We start from the raw sequence: 14,031 nt of genomic DNA, 5'->3' as shown, positions 1-14,031 counted from the left end.
GATATGATTCACATACTATACAATTCACTCATTTAAAGTATACAGTTAATTGGCTTTTAATATATTCATGGGTATGTACAACCATCACCATAGTCACTTTTAGAAAATTAAAAAAAATTTTTTTCATCAGTGATTTTTGCCTTTTCTATATATCAGCATCTAGAACAATATTTGGCATATAGTAGGTGCTCAGTATTTGTTGAATGAATGAAATGCATTAATGAGACTCAGTTTAATCATTAATTCAGTAAACATTTAATAAGTGCCTCCTATGTGCTGACAACTGAGGACACTAGAAAGTTACACTCAGATGCTGAGCTTGCATTTGAGGAGAGGACAGTCCAGTGGTAATAGAAGAAAGATGCATGGAAATATGGTGGATCATGTCAGAGTGGTATAGAGAGGATATTAATGGAAATTCAGAGGAGGGGGATACTGCTGGAGGGGTTAGTATATTGACTTTATTTTATTTTATTTATTTTATTTTATTTTTTTCATTTATTTGGCAGAGAGAGAGAGCGCATGTGTGTACACAAGCAGGAGGAGTGGCAGACAGAGGGAGAGAGAGAGGGAGAAGCAGGCTCCCCCCCTGAGCAGGGAGCCTGACGTGGGGTTCAATCCCAGTACCCTGGAATCATGACCTGAGCGGAAGGCAGATGCTTAACCAACTGAGCCACCCAGGCACCCGTATTACTGACTTGAGATGGTTCCTGTTGTGTTGTTTCTTCACCAGGGCTCTGCTATTGCATTTTGTGTAGCATAGAAAGCAGGCCCTGTTCAATCTGCCTCAGACACCAAAGATTTCCTTGTAAGGCTGTGTTATCTATTAAGATTTTTGACATAAAATATGAGGGGAGCATTTTTAGTGAGTCTGTGGTATAGTAGTAATTATTGGAATCCTGTCATTCTTTGGAAGACTGCTTTTTTTTTTTTTGGAAGACTGCTTTCTAATGCATAATGTATATAATGTGTGATCTCATAACAACTTTAATTGAAAAGATATATCCTTTTGAGGGTGGGAAAAATAAGTATTGAGTAAGAATCTTGTTCCTCTATCTATAATTCTTTAATGAGAGTGCACTTGAAGCCTTCCCTTGGAAGGGTTTTTACTTGGGATAATGGAATGAAATTCTGTGATGGCCGTGATAACTCTGGCCTAGAGGCAAACCAGGGTAACTACAGCGATAATGTCAGCTAGCATTTCTAGCATTTACTGCCTGATTGCACTGTGGAGAGTGCTCCATGTGCAATGATCTCGTTTAATCCTCACCTCAGTCCTCTGAAGTAGATTGTGTCATTATCCCCCTTTTATAGGTGAGAAAATTGAGGCCCAGGGAAGTCAACTAACTTTAAGGTTATTCTGAAATCAGCGAGTTGTAAGAGGCAGGTTGGGTGAACCCTTCATGGCAAAACTATAGTGTTCCGTTCCCCAGAGGGAATATAGCATTTAGTCATTCATTTATTTAACATATATATATTGATTTCCTATTATGTGTTCACACCCTGAGCTAGGGCTACAGTGGTGAACTACACAGAACAAACCCTGGCCAGCATGGAGTATGTTATAGTTGGGAAGCTCAGAACCAGGAAGAAGGGAGAAAATGTTAAAAGGGATCATGGGTGGGGAACAGAGACTTTGAGCAAGGCTTGAGGGAATTGCCCATGGTCTGATCCAGGTGGAGGCAGACCTAGACCTAGCTCTCTTGTCTTCTCTCTGGCCTGGTGCTTCTACTGCCAAGTCCTAGAACCTCTACCAGAGTTTATGTCTGTTTTTTAGCTGGTCAAATATGGGTATGCCATGCCACTTAAGAGGGGGGCTGTGTCTCCCCTCTGCAGGCTCCTTGGAAGAGCCTTCTAGGGTGATGTGGGTCTTGAGGATGACTTGGTATTTCCATTCTGTCCTCAGATCTCAGCTTTGCTTTGGAGAAAGCTTTTTGTTCAGATGTAACAGGGTAGCTGAACAGGGTGAGTTGGGTGAGGTCAAAGAAACTGATCAGGGAGCTAAAAATGACTCTCTTTAAAGAATTCAGTTTTTTTTAAAAAAGATTTTATTTATTCATGAGAAACACAGAGATTGAGAGGCAGAGAGACAGGCAGAGAGAGAAGCAGGCTCCATGCTGGGAGCCTCGTGTGGGACTCGATCCCGGGACTCCAAGATCACGCCCTGGGCTGAAGGCACGCGCTCAACTGCTGATCCACCCAGGTGTCCCTAAAGAATTTATTTAATGGATCCTTTCTACATACTGACATTCTCTTTCTTGCTGGAGTAGGAGGGGAGTGGCAGGCAGAGTCTGGGAGGCTATATGTCCAAAGTACTGCTGGTAGTTCTAAGACAAGGGAGAATTCCTGACCTCTCAAGTAATGGAACACTTTGGGGATACTGGAATGGAAAAAAGTGATCTTTGCCCTTACCGAATGTGCTCAAATGTGTTTATGAAGCCAACCTCATGACTTCAGTGGTCTTAGGAAAACATTTGATTGGGAAACAATCGTGTTTTTGTATGAAATTCTGTGGACACATACATAGATAAACACAAAGTTGCACACTTTCTTTTAGGATAGAATGAAAGGAAATCATCTAGACTTGCTGGGTTAGAGAAACAGGTTTACTAGAACTTTCTGACATAGGGGTTTGCTACTGGAATGAATCTCCCTATCATTTGGATTATAAAAATAGGCTACTGATCTGTTTCACATTGTTTTAGTAAAATCTTGTCTGAAAATTAGACCATGGACTTAAATCATTGCCTGGAGTTTTTTTCAACATGACAAAAGTAGCTCTGGATGTTTTAAAAAAATATTTGAGAGAGAGAGAGAGCACGTGAGTTCATGAGTAGGGGCAGGGGCAGAGGGAGAGGGAGAAGCCAGACTCCTTGCTGAGCAGGGAGCCCAATCCAGGCTCTATCCTAAGACCCTGGGATTATGACCTGAGCTGAAAGCAGATGCTTAACCAACTGAGCCATCTACGTGCCCCCATTTTTTTTGTTTGTTTTGAGAAAGAGTGGTGGGGAGGGGTAGTGGGAGGGGGAGAGAGAGAGAATCTTAAGCAGGCTCCATATGCATTAGGAAGCCCCTCTAGGAGGTTCGATCTCAGGATCCTGAGATCATAACCTGAGCTGAAATCGAGTTGGACGCTTAACCAACTGAGCTACCCAGGCGCTCCAGCTCTGGATTTTTCTAGGAAGAGTTCCCTTACCTTCCACTTCTCCTTTACCTCCCCAGGAAAGGAAAATGTTACCAAAGTTCTAATATCAGGTCAGTGCCAGACACTACATAAAGCTCAGTACCTGTCTGCTGATTAAATGAAATAATCAAGTTCTAGCTTCCTTTTGGGATAGTCAGCCCAGTTCTGGTGAGGATAATCAGCCCAGTTCTGGTGAGAATGAGAATCTAGTTTGATTTCTTTGGGTTCTGTCTCTTCCTCTGAACCCAGCTAAAAATGGAGTGAAAGTAAGATAAATCAGAGACCAGCATGTAAAAGTAATTTTAGTAGGAAGTTCCCTTTGGCAATAACTATTGAACTAGGCTAGTTTTAGAATCTTGATGGGGAGGTATACAATTATCTTTGTTGGTACAGGGGTGGGATCTGTTACAGGCCTTGGGTTGTGATGGGTTGGTAGGAGCCACCAAGCTTCTTAGCTCTTTGTGTGACTTTGGGGAAGAAGCTGGGTTTTGCCCTCAGCCGCAGGGAACTCCTTTATAAAAATTTAAAGGATGGTATGATTTTAGTTGGCACAGATTACATCCTTTTTGTCTCTAGAGGCCAGAGTTGAAAGGACCTCAGCGCTGAGCTACTTTCCCCTGTAGTGTTTTCTGGTGCCTTTGGGATTTTGCTTCTGTGGTATGCATGCTCTGTTGAATTTCCCTCCTTCCAGTGCTCTCTACTTTAGTCCCGTCCTCATCTCTTGCTTTTTCCCTTTGCAGGAAACAAAGCTGTTTTCCCTCAGAACAAAGCTTACGTGGTTATTCTTTCTGGAATGATTCTCTAAGGGCTAAGAAGGAATTTCTTGATGAAGGTGGTCATCATTCCCATTGCCTGCTTGGGTCAGAGGTTCCCTGCTGGACACTTCACTACCATGAACTGCTCTGAATTCTAAGTTGGAACAATGGAGATAACTGGGCACCGTTAATATTTTATATCAGAAACCCTGCTTGGAACCCTATACAAAGTGAAAAGCTTCAAGGGTGAGATAGAGAGGTGTACCATTTGGGATCTTAAAATCTGTGGGTGTCATATGGTCAATCACTTTACTAAGAGTCAGCTGTAAAGCCAGTCTTTGTTTTGCTGAGAGGCAGAGGTCAGGAATTATCAGAGCTACTCAGGGAGTTCTTTCATTTTCAGGTGGGATCAGTTGAGTTTACCGCATGGCTGATTCATCCCCTGGATGAGCAACTTCTAGGCAGCAAGCAGGTGCAAGCCCAGCTCCTGCTGTGTCCCTGGATGGATTTGCAGTGGGCTGGTCTTCAAATGATAATGGGTAGTATTTTGTGAGCACTTACTGTGTGCCCTGCAATGTGAGCCCTTTACCCTTTATCTCCTTTAGCCCTCTCAGTATCCCAGTGGGCTGTGGCCTTTTATTGTCTCAGTTCCCTGACACCTCAGTACTGAAGTAACTTTCTCAAGGCCATGCAGTGGCAAAGCCAGGAATGGAATCTGGGTGTTTCTGACTCGCCTGACGTCCAAGAAATGGTCTGGTGAGCTCTGGGAGAGCAGAAGGCAGAAGCTGGGAGGGGAGGCTTCCCTGCGGTGTTAGGGCCCAGGAGCACTTCAGGCACGTAGAACTGGGTGTGGTGGCCCTATGGAAGGGCTCAGAGTCAGGTAGATTCTTTCACTCCAGGAATGGAGCAGAGGGGGTCATTGATTGCAAACTGGCAGAACGAGTAGAGCAGGAGCCTTGTTCCTTTCTGGCTCCTTCCTTCCCTCATCAAAGGGAATCTTCTTATCTTTTCTTAGCCTTTTCCTCCCCTGACTGGAAATCAGTCTTGATACTACTGCCTTGGCCACTCTTTCCTTTCTGGCTCAGGGGAAAGAGGATGGGTTGAGGAGTGGAACAGGGAGCCAAATAATGTGGAAGGCAGAAGAAGGAAAAAGAACTGCAGTTCCCAAAAAAAAAAAAAAAAAAAAAAAAAAAAGAACTGCAGTTCCAGTTAAGCAGGCATTTTCTCAGTTTATCGTTTCCTTTGACTAGTGACCACCAGCCAGTCAAAGTAGGCAAAGATGGCTCTATCTTTATTTTACATGTGGGGAAAAAAATACCTTCAGTACACGGTAAATGATTATCCAAAGCTTGTCAGTAGAAAAACCAGCCTGAGGGCTTTGAGCTCCTTGCACTGGACTAAGATGCATGTGCCTACCCCCCTACCACATGAACATGTATGTTTAACATACCCTGGGACACCGGGTGCCAAAATAAAACTCCCACATGCTGACAGGGAGTTTTATTTTCATCCTGAATGAGTTGTTTCTTTATTATGTACATCACTTGGAGGGTACTCACTGTGAATCCTGAGACATTTAACTGTGTACTGAGAGGCTCCCACATGCCCCTTTTTCAGGTGCCCCCATTAAATGCCCTGGAGAGTGGTCGTTGCTCTGTGTGATAACAGAGTCACAGCAGGGTAGATTTCCAAGGGGAGAAAGTCCCTAGGCCCAGTCCTCTTCCCCATGACTGTGTGAGAAGGTGCTGGCTCTCACAGCTGGCCACTCTGACCTTATCTGACTCCTTGCCAGTAGAGCTTTATGGAGCTTTTGTTCTTTTTCTCTTTTTCTCTTGCGAGTAACCTAGCTGTTTGGGACCAGTGAGTGACATCAGTCCAAAATGGGCTGTTTTGTGTAACTTCTTGTTCCGTGAGCACATCACCGGGTTTATTGAATGCTGCTGTGTGTTAAACCCTATGGAGGATACAGGGTGGACAAAAGTGATTAGGCAACATGCATGACATTCATTCATTCAGTAACTAAATATTGAGCTTTTCCTATGTTCCAGGTTGTGTTCTAAATGCTGGGGGTGGAAAGATAAAGTAGACACAGTTCTGCCCTCATGGATCTAGCAAAGGCGCTGTCATTGCCTTGGGTAAATTATTAGCATTGTCATTAACATGAAGGCCATTAATAATGTAACAGTAGTGATATTATTAATAGGATCATGAGTAGTTTATTATCTTGGTGAGGTTATGGAAAATGATGGCTTATATTATACTCATCGTCTGTCTACTTTTCTCTAACTACTCTTTAATAAACCAGCAGACTCTTGGGAATCAGGAAGTTATGTTTTCTCTTGTGGCTGGAGGTTATTAGGTGTAGAGATTCATCACTCCTTGGTGGAGTAGAACATTTGCCTGTTTGGATTAGGAGCTTTGGCTGTGGGGTTCTATATTCTAAGATTAGCGGCCTTGAGCATCTTTCAAGGGGGTCTAGTCTGGGACACAGAGGAATTACGGATGGATGAAGTTTGACCAATGCATTTTTTAGTATAATCTCCATTTTATATATTTTTTCTGGAGAACAGCTTTTCTTCAGTCCTTAAGGATTTAGCTCCTTACATGGGCTGTTGTGGACAATGTGGGACAAGCACCCACAGGTCTAAATCGGGGTGGTGTGGGGTATTTGGTTCTCTAATGCTTCATGAGAATGATTCCTGACTACCTTACTGTATGTTTTACATACAGCTTGGGAAACACATGGGTGTCGAAGACACTTGCCTTGGAAATGTCCCTGACGGCAATGGCCTGTGCAATGTTCCAAATAACAAACGTAATGTTCTCGCCCTTGGGCACACAGCAGGTACAGTTGGTGCAACAAATAGGTTGCATGTGGCCGTGGCCCTTTTTGGCATGACCATTATTCCTTCTTGGTTGTCTTGGAAACAAAGACCTGATGGAGCCATTTCTTTTTTTTTTTAAGATTTTTATTTATTCATGAGAGACGTAGCGAGAGAGGCAGAGACATAGGCAGAGGGAGAAGCAGGCTCCAGGAAGCTTGATGTGGGACTCAATGCCAGGACTTTGGGATCACACCCTGAGCCAAAGGCAGATGCTCAACTGCTGAGCCACCCGGGCTTTCCGAGCCATGTTTTTTTTATTTTTTTAAAAAATATTTTATTTATTTATTTATGAGAGACACCGAGAGAGAGAAAGAGAAGCAGAGACACAGGCAGACAGAGAAGCAGGCCCCATGCCGGGAGCCCGATGTGGGACTCGATCCCGGGTCTCCAAGATCATGCCCTGGGTCAAAGGCAGGTGCTAAACTGCTGAGCCACCCAGGCTGCCCCGGAGCCATGTTTTTTTAAAAAATATTTTATTTACTTATTTTGAGAGACAGAATGTGAACTCACATAGGTGGGGGACGGGGGGGAAGCAGAGGGAGAGAGACTCTCAAGTAGACTCCACGCCTAGCGCAGAGCCTGATGGGCTCAATCTCACAACCCTGAGATCATGACTTGAGCTGAAATCAAATCAGACACTCAACTGAGCCTCCCAGGTGTCCCCCCTCCTTTTTTTAATAACAACCTCATTGAGATGTAATTTATATACCACATATTTTACCCCATTAGAGTAGGCAATTCAGTGTTTTTAGTATATCCATAAAGTTGTGGAACCCTTAGACTATTCCAGAACATTTTTATCAACCCAAATAAAAGCCTCATACCTATTAGTAGTCACTCCCTAGTTTCTCTTTCCCCCAGATGTTGGCAACTCCTAAGAGGCTTTTTTTTTTTTTTTTAAGATTTTATTTATTCATTCATGAGAGACAAACACAGAGAGAGAGCGAGAGGGGCAGAGACACAGGCAGAGGGAGAAGCAGGCTCTACACAGAGAGCCCAACGTGGGACTCTGTCCTGGGTCCCCAGGATCAGGCCCTGGGCTGAAGGCAGCACTAAACCGCTGAGCCACCTGGGCTGCCCCCTAACAGGCTTTCTATTACTGTAAATCTGTCTTTCTGCCTGTTGTGGATATTTCATATAAATGGGATCATAGAATATGCAGTATTTTGTGTCTGGTTTCTTTCACTTAGCATGATACTTTCAAGGTGTGTCCACGTTGTGGCATGTATCAGTACTGCATTTCTTTTTATGGTTGAACAATACTTCAGTGTATGGAAACACCACATTTTGTTTATCCTTTCATAAGTTGATGGCCATGTGAGTTGTTTCCACCTTTTGGCTATTACGGATCTTGCTGCCATGAACATTTGCGTTCAAGTTTTGGGTGGATATATGATATGTTTTTCGTTCTCTAGGATACATACCAAGGAGTGAAATTACTGAGATATGTGGTAACTCCATGTTTCACTTATTGAGAAGCTGCCGTACTGTTTTCCAGAGTGGCTGTGTCCTTTTACACACTCAGCAGTGCATGAGCATTGCAGTTTCTTCATATTCTCACTAACACTTATCATTTTTAAAAAATTTTTAAATTATTATTTTTAAAGATTTTATTTTATTTGTTTCAGAGAAAGAGAGCCTGAGCAGAGGGTAAGGGCAAAGGGAGAGTGAGAAGCAGACTGCCCACTGAGTAGAGACCCTGATGTGGGGTTTAGTCCCAGGACCTGGGATCATGACATGAGCTGAAGGCAGATGCTTAACTGACTGAGTCACCCAGACATCCCTATTTATTTTTTTAAAGTTTATTTATTTAAATAATCTCTCCTTCCAGTGTGAGGCTTGAACACACAACCCTGAGATCGAGTCGCACACTTAACTGAGCCAGCCAAGCACCCCAAATAGTTATGTGAAAATTAATCAATTCTTTCTTTCTTTCTTTCTTTTTCTTTCTTTCTTTCTTTCTTTCTTTCTTTCTTTCTTTCTTTCTTTCTTTCTTTTCTTTTCTTTTCTTTTCTTTTCTTTCTTTTCTTTTCTTCTTTCTTTCTCTAATGAGAGATACAGAGAGAGAGGCAGAGATACAGGCAGAAGGAGAAGTAGGCTCCCTGCAGGGAGGCCCATGTGGGACTCGATCCCAGGACCCTGGGATCATGATCTGAACCAAAGGCAGATGCTCAACCACTGAGCCACCCAGGCGCCCCTATTTTTAAGATTTTTATTTGAGAGAGAGAGAGAGAATGCACAAGTGGGAGGGGCAGAGGGAGATGGAGAGAGAGAATCTTATGTAGACTCTATACTGAGCATGGAGCCTGACTTGGGTCTTGATCCCAGGATCCTGAGATCATAACCTGAGCTGAAACCTGGCTTAGCTGACTGAGCCATCCAGGCACCCCCTCATTGTGGTTTTAATTCACATTGCCTTAATAACTGTGGTGGTATTTTTTCATGTGCTTATTGGCCATTTGTAAATTTTTGGAAAAATGTCTATTCAAATTTTTGGCTTAATATTTAACAAGTTTTTTTTTTTCCTTGTTGAGTTAGGAGTTTTTTTTTGTTGTTGTTGTTTTGTTTTTTTAAAGATTTTATTTATTTATTCATGAGAGACACAGAGAGAAAGAGGCAGGCTCCACGCAGGGAGCCTGATGTGGGACTTGGTCCCAGGACTTCAGGATCATGCTTCTGGGCCGAAGGCAGGCACTAAACCGCTGAGCCACCCAGGGACCCCCAAAAGAGTTCTTTATATATTCTGGACTACTTAGACCCTTATCAGATAAATGATTCACAGATACTTTCTTCCATTCTTTGGGCTTTGTTTTCGCTGTCTTGTTGGTATCCTTTGCAGAATATAAGTTTTTAATTTTGATGAAGTCCATTTTGTTTAATTCTTATGTTGTATTGCTTTTGGTATCATATCTAAGAAGCCATTGCCTACCTAATCCAAGGTCACATAGATTTGCTCCTATGTTGTCTTTTTCCTTTTTTTTTTTTTTTAAGTTTAATTTATTTGAGAGAGAAAAAGAGAGAGGGAGCACAAGAGGAGAGAGGGGTAGAGAGAGAAGGAGAAGCAGACTCCCTGGTGAGTGGGGAGCTAGATTCGGGACTCAATTCCAGGACCCTGAGGTCATGACCTGAGCGAAGGCAGATGCTTAACTGACAAAGCCACCGAGGCACACCACTCCTATGTCATCTTCCAAGAGTTTTATAGTTGTAGCTCTTTTGTGAGCACTAAATTGTGCCGCCTGAAGCTTTGGAAGTTCCTCTTAGCTGTTTGCTGGGGGAAAGGCTGGGTGGGAGCCTATCATCCTGGGGCTTCTTTTCTTTGCCGCATTGACAGTTTAGTCTAGGGTCTTGACCTTGGGAAGCATTTATTGTTCTTGCAAGTTCTCTATTACGCAGTTTATATTTCTTTTCTTTTTTCTTTTTCTTTTTCTTTTTTTTTTGAAGGTAACAAATGAAGAGGACTTTATTAGGAAATTGGACTGTAAACCTGATCAGCATTTGAAGGTGGTTTCCATTTTTGGAAATACTGGTGATGGAAAGTCTCATACTCTAAACCACACTTTCTTTTATGGCCGTGAAGTCTTTAAAACTTCCCCTGCCCAGGAGTCCTGCACCGTGGGGGTGTGGGCAGCATATGACCCAGTCCACAAAGTAGCAGTGATAGACACAGAGGGGCTCTTGGGGGCTACAGTGAATCTCAGCCAGAGAACTCGACTGCTGCTGAAGGTCCTGGCCATCTCAGATCTTGTCATCTATCGAACTCATGCAGACCGGCTGCATAATGACCTCTTCAAGTTCCTTGGGGACGCCTCAGAAGCTTATCTGAAGCACTTCACCAAGGAGCTCAAGGCTACCACTGCCCGCTGTGGCCTGGATGTCCCCTTGTCCACCCTAGGCCCTGCTGTTATCATTTTCCATGAGACTGTTCACACTCAGCTGCTGGGCTCTGGTGAGTAGACAGAGGGCTGTGTCCTAGGTTGACCTATGTGGGTGTGAGGAGGCAGCCGTTGGGCTGCAGCACTAACTTGGTGGAGGTGGATTGCCCAGCAGAATTTCTGCCTGGGCAGGATGGGAGGGAGTGTTTGAAGAAAGGTGGAGTGAGCAACTATGTCAAAATCTGCTTCTGGTCAGGATGAGGATTGGGGATTACTGATTACCTTAGGCAATAGAGAGATCCTTGGTGATCTGGTAAGACCTGTTTCCAGGGGTGGTGGGCATGAAAGCCTGCTCAGGGTAGGTTCAAGAGAGAATAGGAGAAGAATTAAGGTTGTGTAATATTCCATAAGTTCTATTATAAAGGGAAACAGACAAATGAGATGATAACTGGAGGTTAATGTGGGATTTCAAGGGATTTTCCCATCTTTAAATTGAAGTTGTGGGGTATTGCAGATATTTTTTCCTCGTGGAATGCTTCACGAGGTAGGGAACGATGCAGATGGAAAGAGCAGAGCAGTTGGAGTGAGCCTCACAGGGGTGGTTGGCCTTAGAAACATAGCTAGTCCCTCTATAAACACAGGAGAGAAAGACTATATGGACGCGGTTGCAGGTGATTGGTGGATACAGTATGTGTGTGAGAGCTGTCCTATTGTTTCTCTTACCTTAGAGAAGTAGGAAGCAAAATCATGACCTGAGGGAAGATGAGGCAGCAGGTGCAACAAGTAATTGGACACAGATGGGGACAGTAGCGTCAGCTCCTAACACAGTTGGACCATTTACCTGTTCATTCAGGCAACAGAGATTGTTTTCTTCCTTTCTTTTGTTTATTTTTTTAGAGAGTAGGGGAGGGGCAGAGGGAGAGAGAGAATCTGAAGCAGACTGCATGCCCAGCGCAAACACAGGACTCGATCTCACAACCCTGAGATCCTGACTTGAGCCAAAATGCAGAGTTGGACACTTAACCGACTGAGCCCCCAGGCGCCCCGTCAGTTAGAAGAGTTCAAGTGCACAATGCCACATGCTGAGCACTGGGGCACTGAGGCATTTCTCATCCACGAGTAGCCCACAGCCCAGTTGGGGAGACCACGTGTGTTCTTTTCTGTAGTGATGTAGGTCCTGGAGGTGTGGGAGTACAGCACAGGGGCTCTTCATACCTCCTAAGGGATCTGGGAAAGAGGTGGTGTTTGAGCCTTGACATGTGGGTTGATAGGGCAGGAGAGGAAAGCTGCTCTGGAAAGCACAAACCCCTGGTGGCTTGAAGGAGTGTGGGTTGTGTCCAGGAAACTGCAGATTGTTCTACAAGAGCCTCCCAAGTTCCCTTTCAGCCCCTCAGTGTGTGTGTCACACAGCATCCTGGTGATCTTTCCACAAGCTTTATTTATAATTTAGATCATGTTATACTTCTGCTTACAAGGTGTCAGTGGCTTTCACTACAAACTCATCATGATGTCCTTACTCTGAGTCCTGTCTGTGTCTCTGAACTCCTTCTCTGGTTTTCCCTCCTGCCGCCTACCATGTGCCCCCGCCATGCACGTGTGTGTGCACACATGATGTGTGTGTACACTCCCTCTGGTAGCCACAGCGGCCTTTTCTGTGTTGGCACCTTTGCATATGCTACTCTGTCTGCCTGGAACACCATTTACTCAATAAGCCATGCTTCAGATTCGACTCAGCTTCCACCCCCTGGGAGCCTTGGCTGACTGTCCCCTGTAGAGTGGGCCTTCCTGCACCCAACTTTACACTCTTACTGCATCGCTCTGTTCATTTGCATCAGGGCCCTGATCACTATCTGAAATCATCCCATACGTTTGCTTGCTTGTTTTTGTTTGTCTCTCATTACAACAAGAAACTCCAGGAAGGCAGGAACCTTGTCTGTCTTAATCCACCACTGTATCTGAAGAGCTTAGATGAGTGCTTGACACTCAGAGGATTGTTGGATGAATAAATAAAGAGGCTCTCACTGTGTCTGAAGCACAGACTGTGTGAGAGGGAATGGCGGATATACTTGGGTCAGATCGTGGATTGCCTTGACACAGTTGTCAGATATGACAGGAGCCCCTGAAGGAATTTAAGCAGGGAGTTATACAGATCTATATTTTCCAAAGACCACACGACAGCTTTTTGCAGGATGAACTGTAGAGGCATGCCTGGAGGCAGGGAGACCAGCCAGGACATTACCATGGTGCTAGAGGAGAAATGATAGGTGTTGAGCCAGGGCAGTGGCACAGGAGGGAAAGTGGAGAGACGGGGGCCATATTAAAGCATTAGGATCAGAAGGACCTGGGTCTATCAGGAAGATGAGAAATCTAAATGTTCTAGCTAAGGGTCCTTAGCAAGTGATTCTGAGGTTAGGAGAGAAGGCTGGAAATGCCGACTTCAGGGTGCCTCCCATGATCTGAATTTTTATGCTGCTTTTGATTTTTACAAGTTTGGTAAGAGGTGGGTTTAATTTCTTGTTTAGGATTTTTTTTTTTTAAAAGATTTTATTTATTTATTTGACAGAGGGAGCAAGGAACACAAGTAGGGAGAGCAGCAGAGAAAGAGGGAGAAGCAGGTTCCCCGCTGAGCATGGAACCCAGTGTAGGGTTTGATCCCAAGACTTTGGACCATGACTTGGGCTGAAGACAGATGCTTAACTGACTGAGCTATGCAGTCGTCCCTTTTGTTCAGGATTTTGAAATAACCAGCCCTTCACAAATAACTTTTTTTTTTTTTGCTTTGTACCATGTTTTGCTTTGTACCATGTATTGTATTGCTTTAAAAAAAAGCAGTGCGGGGGGATTCCTGGGTGGCTCAGCGGTTTGGCGCCTGCCTTCGGCCCAGGGCCTGATCCTGGAGTCCTGGGATCGAGTCCCACATCGGGCTCCCTGAATGGAGCCTGCTTCTCCCTCTGCCTGTGCCTCTGGCTCTCTCTCTCTCTCTGTTTGTCATGAATAAATAAAATCTTAAAAAAAAAAAAAGCAGTGCAAAAAAAAATTAAAATAAAAAATAAAAAAATTTTAAAAAGCAGTGCTAACTTTACTGCATCCTTGTTATTTGGTCCAGTTGGTAGCAGCCCGTTTTACAGATGAAGAAGCTAAACTCAGAGAACTTGAGTTATATAACAAGAGGTTTCCAGCTAGTAAGTTGCAAAATTGGGGTTCAAAATAGGGTTTCCTAACTCCTAAATCGAGAGCTCTTTCTGAAATACTGTTGCTCCTTCTTGAAACCTGGAGATGGAACCAAGGCAGCTGGACTTTATGCAGAATAGAGAGGTACCAGGATTGTGGGCAAA

The 14,031-nt window shown here is 44.0% G+C and overlaps 1 protein-coding gene across 2 annotated transcripts in view; it reads left to right on the top strand.

Annotated features, from left to right (window-relative positions):
- The window catches only part of ZFYVE1 (zinc finger FYVE-type containing 1), a 52,925-nt gene that overhangs the window by 14,496 nt on the left and 24,398 nt on the right, over positions 1-14,031 (top strand). The window contains exons 1-2 of one of the 2 annotated variants that reach the window (XM_072761934.1): positions 3,925-4,185; positions 10,266-10,770. Coding sequence is in view for 1 of the 2 variants with exons in the window: in XM_026008536.2 (XP_025864321.1) it covers positions 10,266-10,770 (505 nt within the window). In the remaining variant the exon portion in view is untranslated. Of the gene's footprint in view, positions 1-3,924; positions 4,186-10,265; positions 10,771-14,031 lie in introns of those variants that run through there. The other variant, XM_026008536.2, reaches the window with a different exon arrangement.

This window comes from Vulpes vulpes, chromosome 6, assembly GCF_048418805.1.
Source record: "Vulpes vulpes isolate BD-2025 chromosome 6, VulVul3, whole genome shotgun sequence".
Classification (NCBI taxonomy): domain Eukaryota; kingdom Metazoa; phylum Chordata; class Mammalia; order Carnivora; family Canidae; genus Vulpes; species Vulpes vulpes.
Note: the sequence above shows the minus strand (reverse complement) of the source record. Positions and strands in the feature narration are given on the sequence as shown.